The 13,018-nt window shown below is 46.2% G+C and overlaps 1 protein-coding gene across 1 annotated transcript in view; it reads left to right on the top strand.

Moving 5' to 3' along the window:
- COL6A1 (collagen type VI alpha 1 chain) overlaps positions 1-13,018 on the top strand; it is a 73,912-nt gene that overhangs the window by 26,284 nt on the left and 34,610 nt on the right. Inside the window, exons 16-19 of the mRNA XM_060232387.1 lie at positions 1,084-1,146; positions 3,167-3,220; positions 3,307-3,342; positions 5,502-5,564. Coding sequence (XP_060088370.1) covers positions 1,084-1,146; positions 3,167-3,220; positions 3,307-3,342; positions 5,502-5,564 — 216 coding nt within the window. The remainder of the gene's footprint in view (positions 1-1,083; positions 1,147-3,166; positions 3,221-3,306; positions 3,343-5,501; positions 5,565-13,018) is intronic.

Here is a 13,018-nt window from a genome sequence, read left to right as displayed (position 1 = left end):
GGATTCCTGGTGGGCTTCGTTGGCAGAAATAAGTAGGAAAGGGCAGTTGTGAGGAGAACTTCAGGCAGCCCGCATTTTAGTGGAGTGAAGACTGATAGCCTACATGTTTTTTTCCGTCCTGTGCTGTTGCCACATAGAGATGCAAATTAGATAATAAAATACCTCATAATGAAGCAGTTTTGAAGTCAGTTCATCAGGCTCAGGCCTAATAGCCTAAGATTTCATCCCTGTTATCCCTGGTGCATTTGCAGTCATCTGCAAGGCTATGTCTACTGCTACATAAATGTTAACTAGCAGCAGGGCTTTTTGTTGTAGAAAAAGCCCAGCAGAAACTCATTTGCATATTAGGCCACACCCCTGACATCACCATGTTTCATACAGGGCTTGTTTTTGAAGAAACGGCAAGCATGAACTCATTTGCATATTAGGCCACACCCTCTGATGCCAAACCAGCCGGAACTGCATTTCTGTGCGTTCCAACAAAAAAAGAGCCCTGACTAGCAGTAAGAGGGTACCAGTAGTGATCAAATGCACTTATCCAAGCTTGTACCTCCAAGAAGAGACCCTTCCCTTCTAATTTCAAGCAACGTTTTTTTATTTCAGCTCAAGAACAGCAGCTTTCAGTGATCCTAATAAAGATACTGGTTTTATTCTCAAGTCTGACACTAGTGAATGAGAAAATCCTTTTCTAACGCAGTTAAGGAGGGGGCCGTGGGCTGGCAGCACACTCTAGATAGTTAGATGGCATGTGGACATGAGGTGTCCATAGTTTTTGTGCATTTTGTGTATTCAGATGTTCGCAATCTGCTTGAGAAGTCCACAAAGACCTGGAGATCCCCCAGTGGTGTTATCAGGCAAAGGTCAGAACCTGGAGGCCTTGGCGCTTCTGTCCCACCCTCACCATCGCTAACAGGGATAGACGGACCTAACCCTAATTCATGCTCAGCTGGGTCAGTCAGGCTTCGAAGACTCCTGCAGGGCAAACCAAAACTATAATTATAATCTAAAAACCAGAACTGCTGAATTCACAATAGTGGGCCAATGTCTTCTTTCTTAATTCTGTTTTCTTTTGGTGCTCCAAAGGGAGATCCTGGGGTGGATGGAAAAGCAGGCAGGCCTGGAAATACTGGAGTCTCTGGAGAAAAGGTAAGGCCGCTCTGAGCTTATCTCAGTCACCATACTGGCTATGGCTATGCCTGGCAGCTGGGAGGAGGTTTGGAGGCGGGGCCATGAAGGGGCCATGACAGTATGTGCGCTATTTTGTCACTTCCAATGAAAACCCAGAAGTGGCATAGGGTAGCTCTAGGAATCACTGGAAATTCTATGGTAAAACCATTGAAATTCCAGTGATTCCTAGAGCTACCCACCATCACTTCCAGGAGTGACATAGGGTAACTCCAAGAATCGCTGTGAGAAAACCATAGAATTTCCAGTAAGTCCCAGAGTTACCTACCATAACTTCCAGCTTATCACATATGACTTCAGTTGCCAGGCATGGCAGCCAGCAGGAGGACTTACTGATGATGGAAACCCTCACTTGTGATGTAATAACATCGCTGTCAGCGCACTGACATCACTTTCCACATGTCCAGAAGTGACAGCCGCACATCACTATGGAGCAGACAAACCCTGATCAGGAACTCCCATATATCACGCAGAGGGCGCATTCACACGGTTATTTCGCACCACCCCTTGCGGTTTTTCCCCCCTTACATTTTTGTAGCCATGCACATATATGCTCATCCGCTCTGTGGCAGTGATTTTTTAAAATATATATAAACCCAGAAGCTGTCCGGAGCAGATTGGTGGATTTATATTGCCTTGCTTGCCCGCTCCCATTGTCAGATGCCAGGAAACACGGAAGGAGTGTGGCAGAAGAGTTTGCTACCACTTCTCAGCTGCTAGCTTTTGGGCGCATTTCAGAGATGTCAGATAACAGCATGAGTGCAAAGGGTGGAAAGGGCAGTCGTTGTGCATGTCTGACCTGGACTTTTTTATTATTATTATTATTATTTTTGAAATATTCTTTATTTATAATATACACCAATCCAACATGACACTGCATTAAACGAAAGACAAATACGCATTTGCTACAAAGATACAAATATGGAATGACGTACCTTAGAAAAATAGCAAGTCCCGACAATAAGCCTTAATAGGAACCAAATATGATACGACTGAAAACCATACTGCTGTAATTTTTTCTTGATAATTGTGTAAGTTAGGCATGAGATGACAACTAGTGATTTTGCAATGAACAAAACATTCCCACATCTTGTTTTGCCAGGATGTTAAAGAAGGTGAGCTTTTATCTCCCCGTTTAGAAGCAATTACAATCCTGGCAATGGCTAGCAGAGTTGTAGTCAAAATATTTCTGCTTTTGTTTCCAAAGCCCACTGCTAGCATAGATAACAAGAGGATTTCTGGCCTGACAGAAACCTTGACTCCTGTTATCATATAAATATGCTGTATAATCAACTGCCAAAATGGATATTTGTGAGGACAATACAACCAGCAGTGCATATAGTCCCCCAATTGACCACATCCCTTCCAACATTTTGCACTCACAGCAGTCCGAAAGCGGTGTAATCTGCGAGGAGTAAGATACCATTGATTTATCACTTTTTGATCCGGCTGGGGGAAGAGCCTATGTTGGCTCAAATGGGCCCTCTGGATCCAGCCCATGAGTGGGAAGTCCTTCATCGAAGCATGGGACTCAGCACGTTTTTCCGTTATTGCATGTGTTACTGAGTAGGATCAGAACTTTTCTAGCCTTTTTAAATGCATATTCTTTCAAGCAGTGGCACAGAGCCAAAAGTGAAATGACTGGAACTGTTCCAGGCTTCAACTTCTGACATGTTCCTTCCTTCAAAGAAGCCCTTGAAAGCAGAAAAGTCTACGTAATTAAAGACGGAACACAAAGTTAAAGAATCCCTCCCCCCACATCCAATATACTCGGTTTCAGGCTTCATCTTTGTTAGGCAAGGCGAATTAAGATTCTTCATGGCGAATCGCAAAGCAGGAAATCTTGATCCGGGAGGCCGCATCCCTTTCTGTTGCTTGTGCCCGCCATGTGGCTCACAGCTGATGAGAGGCATCCCCAAACTCTTTTTCTTTTTCCAGAATTCTTTGGTTTTTAAAGAATTGTTTCTTTTCTCTCGTGCAGGGTCAGCCAGGAGGCCCTGGAGTCGCTGGAGAGAAAGGAGAGTTGGGAGATGAGGTGAGCATTAAAACCTTCATTGGGACTGAACGGCCAAAGTAGAATGTAGGGGGGAAAGTTTCAACGTTTCTTTCTGTTTCTTACAGGGAAATCCCGGCCCGGATGGCCCCCCTGGAGAGAGGGTAAGGCAACTTGTTCTTTGGTGCTTCCGCTTGCCAGAGAAATGAGCAAGAAAAGAACGGGATTTGCTTAAACTTCAGAAAGCTGAGCGGAGTCTGGGTGGGTTCGTCCATTTCGAACTATGCCGGTGGATGCAACCGCTACTAATGCGCAGTAGTGAAGGGCTTTATTTATTCCAGTCAGTAGGGCTTTCGTCTAAGCAAATGTGCAGAAGGTCAAATGGGAAGAAAGATGCTTTCAAGCAGACTTCTCTTATTCTAATCCTCTTATTGCCCTTTGGCACGCATGAGACTCACTGGTCAGGTGACTCCTGTGTGTGGCTCATGGCTATTTCCTACCTGCCCACATGGCAGATGCAAGGAATTAAAGATTGTGCAGGGCCAGGGGTTGTTTTGTAGAAAAATAGGTGGTAAAGGAAAGGTCCCCTGTGCAAGCACCAGTCGTTTTAGACTCTGGGGTGACGTTGCTTTCACAATGTTTTTACGGCAGACTTTTTACGGGGTGGTTTGCCATTGCCTTCCCCAGTCATCTACGCTTTACCCCCAGCAAGCTGGGTACTCATTTTACCGACCTCGGAAGGATGGAAGGCTGAGTCAACCTGGAGCCAGCTACCTGAACCAGCTTTCGCTGGGATCGAACTCAGGTCATGAGCAGAGGGCTCTGACTGCAGTACTGCAGCTTTACCACTCTGCGCCATGGAGCTTATTAGCATAACTCGTTAGCATATGCTACCATCCCCTCCATCCAAAAGTAACCTGATGTAAAAAGGAGAGACCTGGGCAAGCATGGCCTGCTTGGGCTGGCTAGAGATCCAGCCAGCCCAAGCAGGCCTTGCTCATCTTGGGCTCTCCTGAGCCACCCCCCAATCAAAAGGCCAGCAAGCCACCTGCCACCCAAAATCACATAAGAAAGGGTCACACAGGCTTCTCGAGGGGTTAATGAGGGCTGCTGGGGGCGTGGCAAAGCCCCTTGTGACTGGCTGGCTGCCCACTCTCCCAATCCAGGGATTGTTATGCAGCTGCACCTACTATTCAATGGACAAGGTAGGTGGGGATGAAGAGGTGGAACCCTCAGAAGGGTTCGGGAGCTGTGCTCCTGGTGAGCTCCTGCTGAATCTGAGGCCTGTGCAGGGCTTTGCTTTGTAGCAGGAACTCTTTTGCATATTAGGCCACACACCCCTGATGTAGCCAATCTTCCGGGAGCTTACAGTAGACCCTGTACTAAGAGCCCTGTAAGCTCTTGGAGGATTGGCTACATCAGGAGTGTGTGGCCTAATATGCAAAGGAGCTCCTGCTACAAAAAAAGCCCTGAAATTGTGCATGTGCAGAACAGTTTGCCACAGTGATGCAGACGCAATCCTCTCCTATAAGAGGACATCCTTCCCCACCATCGCTGCAATAGCTCTGGATATGTTATGGAAGGAAAAGGGAAATGTTGTCTTTCCTTGCTGGTAAACTCCCTCAGACCCAGGGTTCCCTGGGCAGCAACTTCGTATCCATCCACCACCCTTTAAGGATCTCTTGAGAACCTCTAGACTGACCCACTGAGAAGGTATCTTTATAGTACAGTACTAGAGAAATAACGCAGTGACAGGATAGAAACCCTAGAAAACACCTCATAACCATATGATTGTATATAGATCCAGGTGGGCGGCCGTGTTGGTCTGAAGCAGTAGAACAAAGTAGGAGTCAAGTAGCACTTTTAAGACCAACAAAGTTTCATTCAGAATGTTAGCTTTTGTGTGCCCACATACGTCAGAAAAAGCTTCCCAGTGTGGATATACATTCTCAGTCAGACCCAAGAGAAAGTGCTTCGCTTTCTGGGAGGGGAGAGGTTGCTGTTATATCACTCGCAGAGGCTGGACAGCCCAGGGATGTTCTTGCTTTACGTTTCCTCTGCCTTGAGCAGTGAGCTGGAAGAGATGGCCTAGAAGGTATGGCTTCAAGGTTCTATAACAGCATTCCCCATTAAGGACAAATGTATTACTGCTGCTGCCAGGGTAGCCATTGGATAAGAAAAGCATTACTCTTTAACGCGTCGGGCCTGCCCTAGTATATTTGGCAGCTGTAGCAGGGCAAAGAAGCCAGTTGGTCAGTCAGATGGATAATTGAGTCTAACGTGTAAAATATTTCTAAAGCGCAATATGTTCCTTCTCACACAGGGAGCCAATGGAGAAAGGGGGCCACTAGGTATCCCTGGAGTCCGTGGACCGAGAGGAGAAAAGGTAAAATGAGAATATCACGCGGCTCAATGGGGATGTTCTTTCTCTGTTGTGGAGCTCTAAGCATCCATGGGAGATGTCTAAGCTGTGCCAGAAAGAGAGATGGAGATGGGGGAGAGTGAGAGAGAACAAGAGAGTGACAGAGATGCTGAGGCAGTGTTTGAGCTTGTGTGAGCCCCTGCCAAACTCTGTTTAGGTCACTCGTTTTTTACGCTTAACGAGGAGCAGGGTAACAAGAGCTTGTCCCATGGATGTCAAGACAAGCACATGCCAGCAGGCTCTAAAAGATCACTCCTGTTGTGCCATTTCTAGTACAGCCCATCTTCTCTTCTGCCCCCTCATCAGTGCGATATACCCTGTACATGTACAGTGACCAATACTCTCTCTAAGCTATGGAGTCTAGTGAGCAAAAAGTTGTGAACTTTAGATTAGTTTGCTCTGGGGCATAGATTAGTTTGCTCTGGGGCCATTTTTCCTGAGCTAAGACAAAAATGTGTGAGCCAGAGGCTAAAAAACTGTGAGCTAACTCATACTAACTCTTTTTAGAGGGAACACTGACAGTGACCGTACACTCTTGTGTAAGGTGCACATTACTAACTGAACTACTGAATATTATAGCAAAGGATTGCTAAAATTTCAGTCAAGAGTCTTGTGCCAGCAAGATAAGCAGATTTCTTATGGTGTATGTTTTGGGCCTACTTTGTAAGGTGTGTAAAGACATGTGAATTTGACAATGGTGATAAATCCACCCTGATAAATCTGTGAGTCTTAAAGGTGCCAAAGAAGCCTTTACTGTTTCGATGCAACAGACTAACACAGCTTGACCCTTCAAAAAGCACAATATAAATGCTGGGTGCCAACCAGGATAATGGCGGGGCTGCAAGAGAGCTTCTCTTCAGTGCCAGAGGAAAATGTCTGCTTAAGAAAAAGGGTCTCCTTAAAGTCTCTAACCTTCATTATCGACTCTGGCAAGTTCTGCAGATAAATCCTGAAAAGTAAAAGCCTGCTACTTTATATGACGGTGAAAGCAGCCTTCGCGTCAGAGTTGAATTTTTCCAAAGAACAAAGTGTAAAGTTTAAGACAGGTTATCAGACTCATAGGGAGGAGCTCTGGCTCGGTAGAAGTGCCTCTGCTTTACATGGAGAAGATTCCAGGTTCAGTCCCGGCATCTCCAATGGGAAGGTCAAGGCCATAGGTGATGTGAGGGACCTCAACCTAAGACCTTGAAGAACCACTGCTGGTCTGAGTAGATCATAGAGACCTTGATAGAAGGATGGTCCAGTTCAGCATAAGGCAGCTTCATGTGACCCTTAGATTAATGGAAAGTTAGTTCTACTTGGTGTAGGCACCTTTTTAAAAAGCCTTTTTTGTTTGTTCGCTCCCTAAATGCTTACCTGTTTCCATCAACACCCAATTTTGCACAGAACCTCTTGTCGCTGTACTGGTGTGGAGGCTCTCTCTGAGTCACCAGGCAGTTCATCATGAGCTGCGTTCATAGACTGGTGCTAAACAAACCAGGAACTGTGTGACTGTAGAGGGGAGAATGTCTCTCTTTATTGGAGGGGGGGTGGGTGGTTAAAATTCCTCTGTAAGGACTGGGAGCAAGTCGGAAAAAATTTTATATGTCTGTCCCACGCTGAATCATCTTAACGGCACATGAGTTGGACTGGCATGGGTTAGTACTTGCCTGTCCAAAACCAACATGGGCAGTGCCCCCATATTACACCAGGGAGGATGGAAAATGTTCTAGTGTCACTGAGGGGGGAAAAAAGTCAGTGCTGCTGAACGTTGTGAAAAAGTTGAAATCAGGAGCTCGTATGTCCATCGGTTCACCATGGCTCCCACAAGGAGTTGTGTCCTACCTTACAAGCTGTAAGAATCACCTGCCTCCTTCTGGTAAAGGACTCAGTAGCTCCCTGCCTAGTCTTTTGGTATTGTTCAAGACACCCAAAGTTCCCCCTTTGTACCTGACACAAGGCTTACCAGGCCTTCTGTGATTTCAGACTACAGGAGCCAATGGCTTCTGTGATGTCTCAGGTCTACATCAATTTTTCTGATTTCTCAAAAGCAGGGCTTTTTTTGTAGAAAGAGCACCTTTGCATATTAGGCCACACAGCCCTGATGTAGCCAATCCTCCAAGAGCTTACCGGGCTCTTTGTGCAGGGCCTACTGTAAGCTCCAGGAGGATTGGCTTACATCAGAGGTATGTGGCCTAATAGGCTAAGGAGTTCCTGCTACAAAAAAGCCCTGCTCAAAAGGGATTGCCAGTCTCTGAGGAGACAGTTCACGACCTTGCAAAAGTGGCATTGACTGCCAAAAGAGCCAATTGGTCAGTGGCAAGGGGGGCAGGTGCACATCTCACCCACAGGTTCAGAGGTCATGCCATCATACGTCACTACCCTTCTTGCCTCTTTTAAAATCTATAGACAGCCATGACCATTTCGCCTCTCAGATCCTCTCTCTCTCTCAGAGACATCAGCAGACAAGGAGTGTGATCAGATGAGCTGTTTGTTCCGATGTCATTGCTTCTCCCTACCGGATTTAACATGCACATCCAGACAGTGACATCTGTCTCCTGATCCCCAGTCATCAGCCCCCGTCTTCACCCACGGCTGTAGTATTTATGGATAAATTGTTCTCACTGAGCATTTCCGGATGTCTGATCTCTCCATTGTGCTCTCAAGCTGTTTGGGAGGTCTGCAGCTTCTGCTCTGTGACCACCATTTTCCCCCACAGTTGGCGATATGTGTATAACCACACATTCTCTCCTGGTGAATAAGCAGTTCTGCACATGCTCAAAGTAGACTTAAAGAAAAAGAGCAAAAAGAAACTGCCAGCCCACTTGATGGCGACCACTCAGCAGAAGGCTGATTGGTCAGCCACAAGGTGAGGTAGGATTAGGGTGGCATGCCTGATCAAAACATTCTGGAACAAATAGTTATGGAGAAATTAGAGGTGCAGCCAGACCATGCCAAGCTTGTTGTTTGACCACAGCCAGGGTAGTTCAGCCCCCTTCAATGTAATCAGCCCTCAGTCAGACACCACACATTATTATTGGTGTTGAGACTCACACACTATTCCATTCACACGCTCCCAGCATTTATTCATATCCCAAAACATATATAGATGGAGATCTTTACTGAGGTGTGTGTGTGTGTGTTTCTTTCTCTGAGACAAAGTTCACAGGATTAAACAAACAGTTAACTTTTATTTATGGTTTGAACAGAACACTGAGAAAAGTATGGTATAAATTGCAAGTTTCTTCTCCCTTGAATTTTTGCCCTGTTTCCCTATTCCAGCATTTGGGAACTTGATTACAAATTGATTTTATTCCTGTAGTAGTTCTAAGCTACTCTTCACATCAACTTCACTCAGTCAGACATGCTCTTTCCTGTCTAACTCCCTAACTGCCAACTTTCAACTGCTCTCCTAACTGCCATTTTCCAACTGTCAATTCACCAACATTTCATCAGCTCCTATTGGTCACTCCCAGGGAGCAACGGAACAAAATTGACAACAACCACAGCCACAATGAGTCCTGTAGCAGCTTGAAAACTAATAAGTTTTTATTCTGATGTATTTGAAACAGCTCTAAGAAGGAAAGCCTAGTGGCAAGAAAATGCCCAACATCTCTTTTGGAGTCAGCTATTCATGTGGAATGAGAGTGAGGATTGTGGAGGGAGGTGAAGAATACATCCCTCAAAGGAGCTATTGTGCATAATGGCATCCCACAGTTCACAAACAAGAGAAGATGGGCCAATGCGAGGCAAATTCTCACAGAAGAGCAGAAATGAGCCTTTAGAACTTTATAGAGAAAACACAGAACAGGAACTTTCTAGAACAGGTCTCCCCAGCATGGTGCTCATGAGCACCATGGTGTCCTTACCAAACGTTTCTGAAAGTGGTCAGGGCCATTATAAGGCAGGGCTTCTTCCTTATTGGCTGCCTTCATGGAAATGCAAGTTTCCCACTGGAGGATCAGGGGGACTGGTAAACACTTAGGCTTTCTTTAGGGAGTGTGTGGTTCCTTTCCCCTCTTCAGACTTTCCTTCTTCCCAGGAGCAAGGTATTCACTTGTTTCCATCTCCTTCAGCAGTCATTTGAGGTTTGACTCAAGCTCCGGTCAGCAGGCTTTTGGGGGTGGTGCTCATCACCCCCTCTCGAAACTCCAGAGGTGTCAGCAGGCTCAAAAAGGCTGAGCGCCCTGCTCTAGAACAGCCACCCACAAGAGCCCTTGAAGCGAAAGGGTGTATGGCTTGCCAACAAGGCAGAGTCAAAGGAAAGACAATCATTTTCTATGCATGCTGACTTCAGAGAAGTATTTTGCATTGTGTTACTCTTTGCAAGTGTTTAGGATTTGGCTTGAAGGGACTTCCCGAGCCAACTGCAAACAGTTTTGTTCTCTGGAGCCGATGCAAGCATAAATCTGCCCGTTCTGTTTGAGGGGAAATGAGTGGCACCAGGAGTCGTGTTTAAATCTCATCTAAATTTCCGCTTCCCTGTTTACATTTTATGGTTTTTTGCAACTCGCAACACAACTATACTTGGTGACCAGATGTGGGCAGATGTGATGTGAAAATAAGTCCAGAAGAATGCACAGAGCAGAGATTTCTTTGCAAGGAGAAAGGGAGGAGGGGGTTGCTTCCCAGTTTCTCAAGGCACTTTCAGAATACCCTTTTTGGAGTCACTCACAATACTTGCAGGATGCTCACCTGTTCCCAGCATCCAGCGGGCTCTCTTCTGCAAGTGACCTCCAGATCCCCTGGCGACGCTGGTCAGATCTGGCCATGGGCCTTTTTTCCCCCTCTAAAAGACTCTCCTGAGACTGTACCGGTAAAGGAATCTGTACTTCATGCAACCTCTTGCAAATGTGCACAATTCTCATTTGGTGTTTTAAGTTTTAGAGCTCGTGTCCAACTAGGTTGACAGGGATGGAGATTTGCATTCTCATTAAATACTTGAAGACAGTGCTGTTTTTAACACATGCACAACAAAAAAAAGTGGATGTGGACTTGAACTAGTTTCATTAGCCCCCTTATTGAGAAGGCGACATTTGGGCTCTCCTGCAGTGGTTGTGGCCTCTTTTAATTTAAAGCGCTGGGAGTGGTAAGGAATGTGTGTGATCCAGATGTTTGTGATATCACTGCACAGATATGTTAAATGCCATCTCTGCACCGTGTGCAGAAATAGTACTGTTCAGGCAAAGCAGGCTATATCCATGAAATATCAAGGATATCAATCTGTAGCTTGTCCTATCCCACAACTCTGGGGTGAATAACAATAGTAAAAAGAGTTCAGCAAAATGGAACTTTAAAAAAATGCCAACCCACCATATCATTTGCTCTCACCTCACCTAATTGCCTCTTCTCCCTTCGTCCAGGAGAGTTTACACCCATTTTGGAAGTTCAGTTCCCCACTGCTCTTTGGGCTTCTCTGCTTTCTTGGGGGACCTGTAGGCATGGCATGGAAGGGCCACAGTTCACCAAGTAACTTTTCCCTATCATGGCACACTCTCCAGAGAAGTCCTTTCTCTTGAAGAATTTGGTGGTCCTTTGTGTTCTTGATTCCCTAGCCTGTTTCCCCCTTCATTCTTCATCCAGCTGTCTCACCAGGCTCTCTCTTTTTTAAAATTCATGTTTCTTTGTTTCCTCAAGTTCCTACTTTCCAATCCACCACACACTCTGTCCTGTTCTCACCCTTGTGTCCATCCCCATCCCTCATGGCCTACCAGGCATTCCTCTCTTCTCCATAAGTTTGGTGTGTGTATTTTACCACAGCCCCTTCCCTCAGCTCCATGTTTTCTGTTTTCCTCATGTTTCCAGATCCTCCCCATCCTTCCCTCAGGATCACATATGCACTCTTTTCTTTGTTCCTTTCCTTCAGCTGCCATGCTGGGTCTCCCTAACACTTAGTGCCTGTGCTATTTATATCATCTCTTAGAACCTCTTAAGATTTTTCTTCTATCCTAATTAATAACTTTCCTTCCCTCACAGTCAGAAGCCAATGTCCTGTTGCTGACAGTTTAATTCCTTGAGCAGTTGCATTGTTCATGAACATTCTGTGTCATCACTCGCCATGGGCTTGCCTCCATGGGCTTGAATCAGAAGTGGGCTCAGAAAAACCAAACTGGTTTTCCAAAAGAAGAAAAAAGGCAAACAACTCAGGTTTTCCAGAGTCCAGTTCCAAACTCTGAATGACTCAGAATAGTCATTTTCTTCCCATCCCTCCTTTAGGGTTACCAATCCCCAGTTGGGGGCAGGGGATCCCCCAGTTTGGAGGCCCTCTCCCCTCTTCAGGGTTATCAGAAAGCCAACGGGGGAAGGGAAATGTCTGCTGGGCACCCCATTATACCATATGGAGACTTGATTCCCATAAGGTATAATGGAGAATTGATCAATGGGTATCTTGGGCTCTGGGGGGTGTTTATTGAGGTAGAGGCACAAAATTTTCAGCATAGCATCTGATGCCTCTCCTCTAAATACCCTCCAAGTGTCAAAAAGATTGGACCAAGGGGTCCAGTTCTATGAGCCCCAAAAGAAGGTGCCCCTGTCCTTTGTTATTTCCAAATGAAGGGAAGGCATTTTAAAGGCATGCGTTCCCTTTAAATGTGATGGCCAGAACTCCTTTCGGAGTTCAGTCATGCGTGTAACACACTTGCTCCTGGCTCCACCCCCAAAGTCCCCAGATATTTCTTGAGTCGGACCTGGCAACCCTATCCCTCCTCCCTAGTGGCAGTTTTGGTGCTGACAGTGCAGGGCAGCTAGCTGGTTGGTCAACTGGCCAACCCAATGACTGGCAGGAAAAAAGAGTCTCCCCACCACCACTTGTTTTCCCTCTCTTTCCCCCTTCACCCATGTCTTTTTGCACCACACTTTGGCAGCGTCCAAGGGGTGTCTGAGCCCCTGGGAAATGCAGTACTTGGATGCCCAGTATTAGGCACACCAGTTAGGGTTGCCAACCTTCAGGAGAGGTCTGGAGATCTCCCCCTATCACAGCTTATCCCTAGACAATGGAAATCAGTTTTCCTGAAGAACATGGTTGCTTTGGAGGGTAGACTCCATGGCATTGTACCCTGCCAAGGTCCAGGGCTTTGCATATTAGGCTACACTCCCTGATGCAACCAATCCTCCTACAGTAGGCCCTGTAAGAAGAGCTCTGTAAGCTCTTGGAGGATTGGCTGCATCATGGGGTTGTAGCCTAATATGCAAAGGAGCTCCTGCTACAGAAAAAAAGCCCTCCCCTCCCTGAGCCCTGCTCACCCCAGGCTGCATCTCCAGAATTTCCAGATATTTCCCAACTCAGAGCTGGCAACCCTAACAGCATTTAAAGCATAAGAACATAAGAGAAGCCATGTTGGATCAAGCCAATGGCCCATCCAGTCCAATTCTTCGTGTCACACAGTGGCCAAAAAAAACCAGGCACCATCAGGAGGTCCATCAGTGGGGCCAGGGCACTT

Source organism: Heteronotia binoei, chromosome 1 (assembly GCF_032191835.1).
Source record: "Heteronotia binoei isolate CCM8104 ecotype False Entrance Well chromosome 1, APGP_CSIRO_Hbin_v1, whole genome shotgun sequence".
Classification (NCBI taxonomy): Eukaryota; Metazoa; Chordata; class Lepidosauria; order Squamata; family Gekkonidae; genus Heteronotia; species Heteronotia binoei.
The sequence above is the reverse complement of the archived record's forward strand: the minus strand, read 5'-3'. Positions and strand labels throughout refer to the sequence as shown.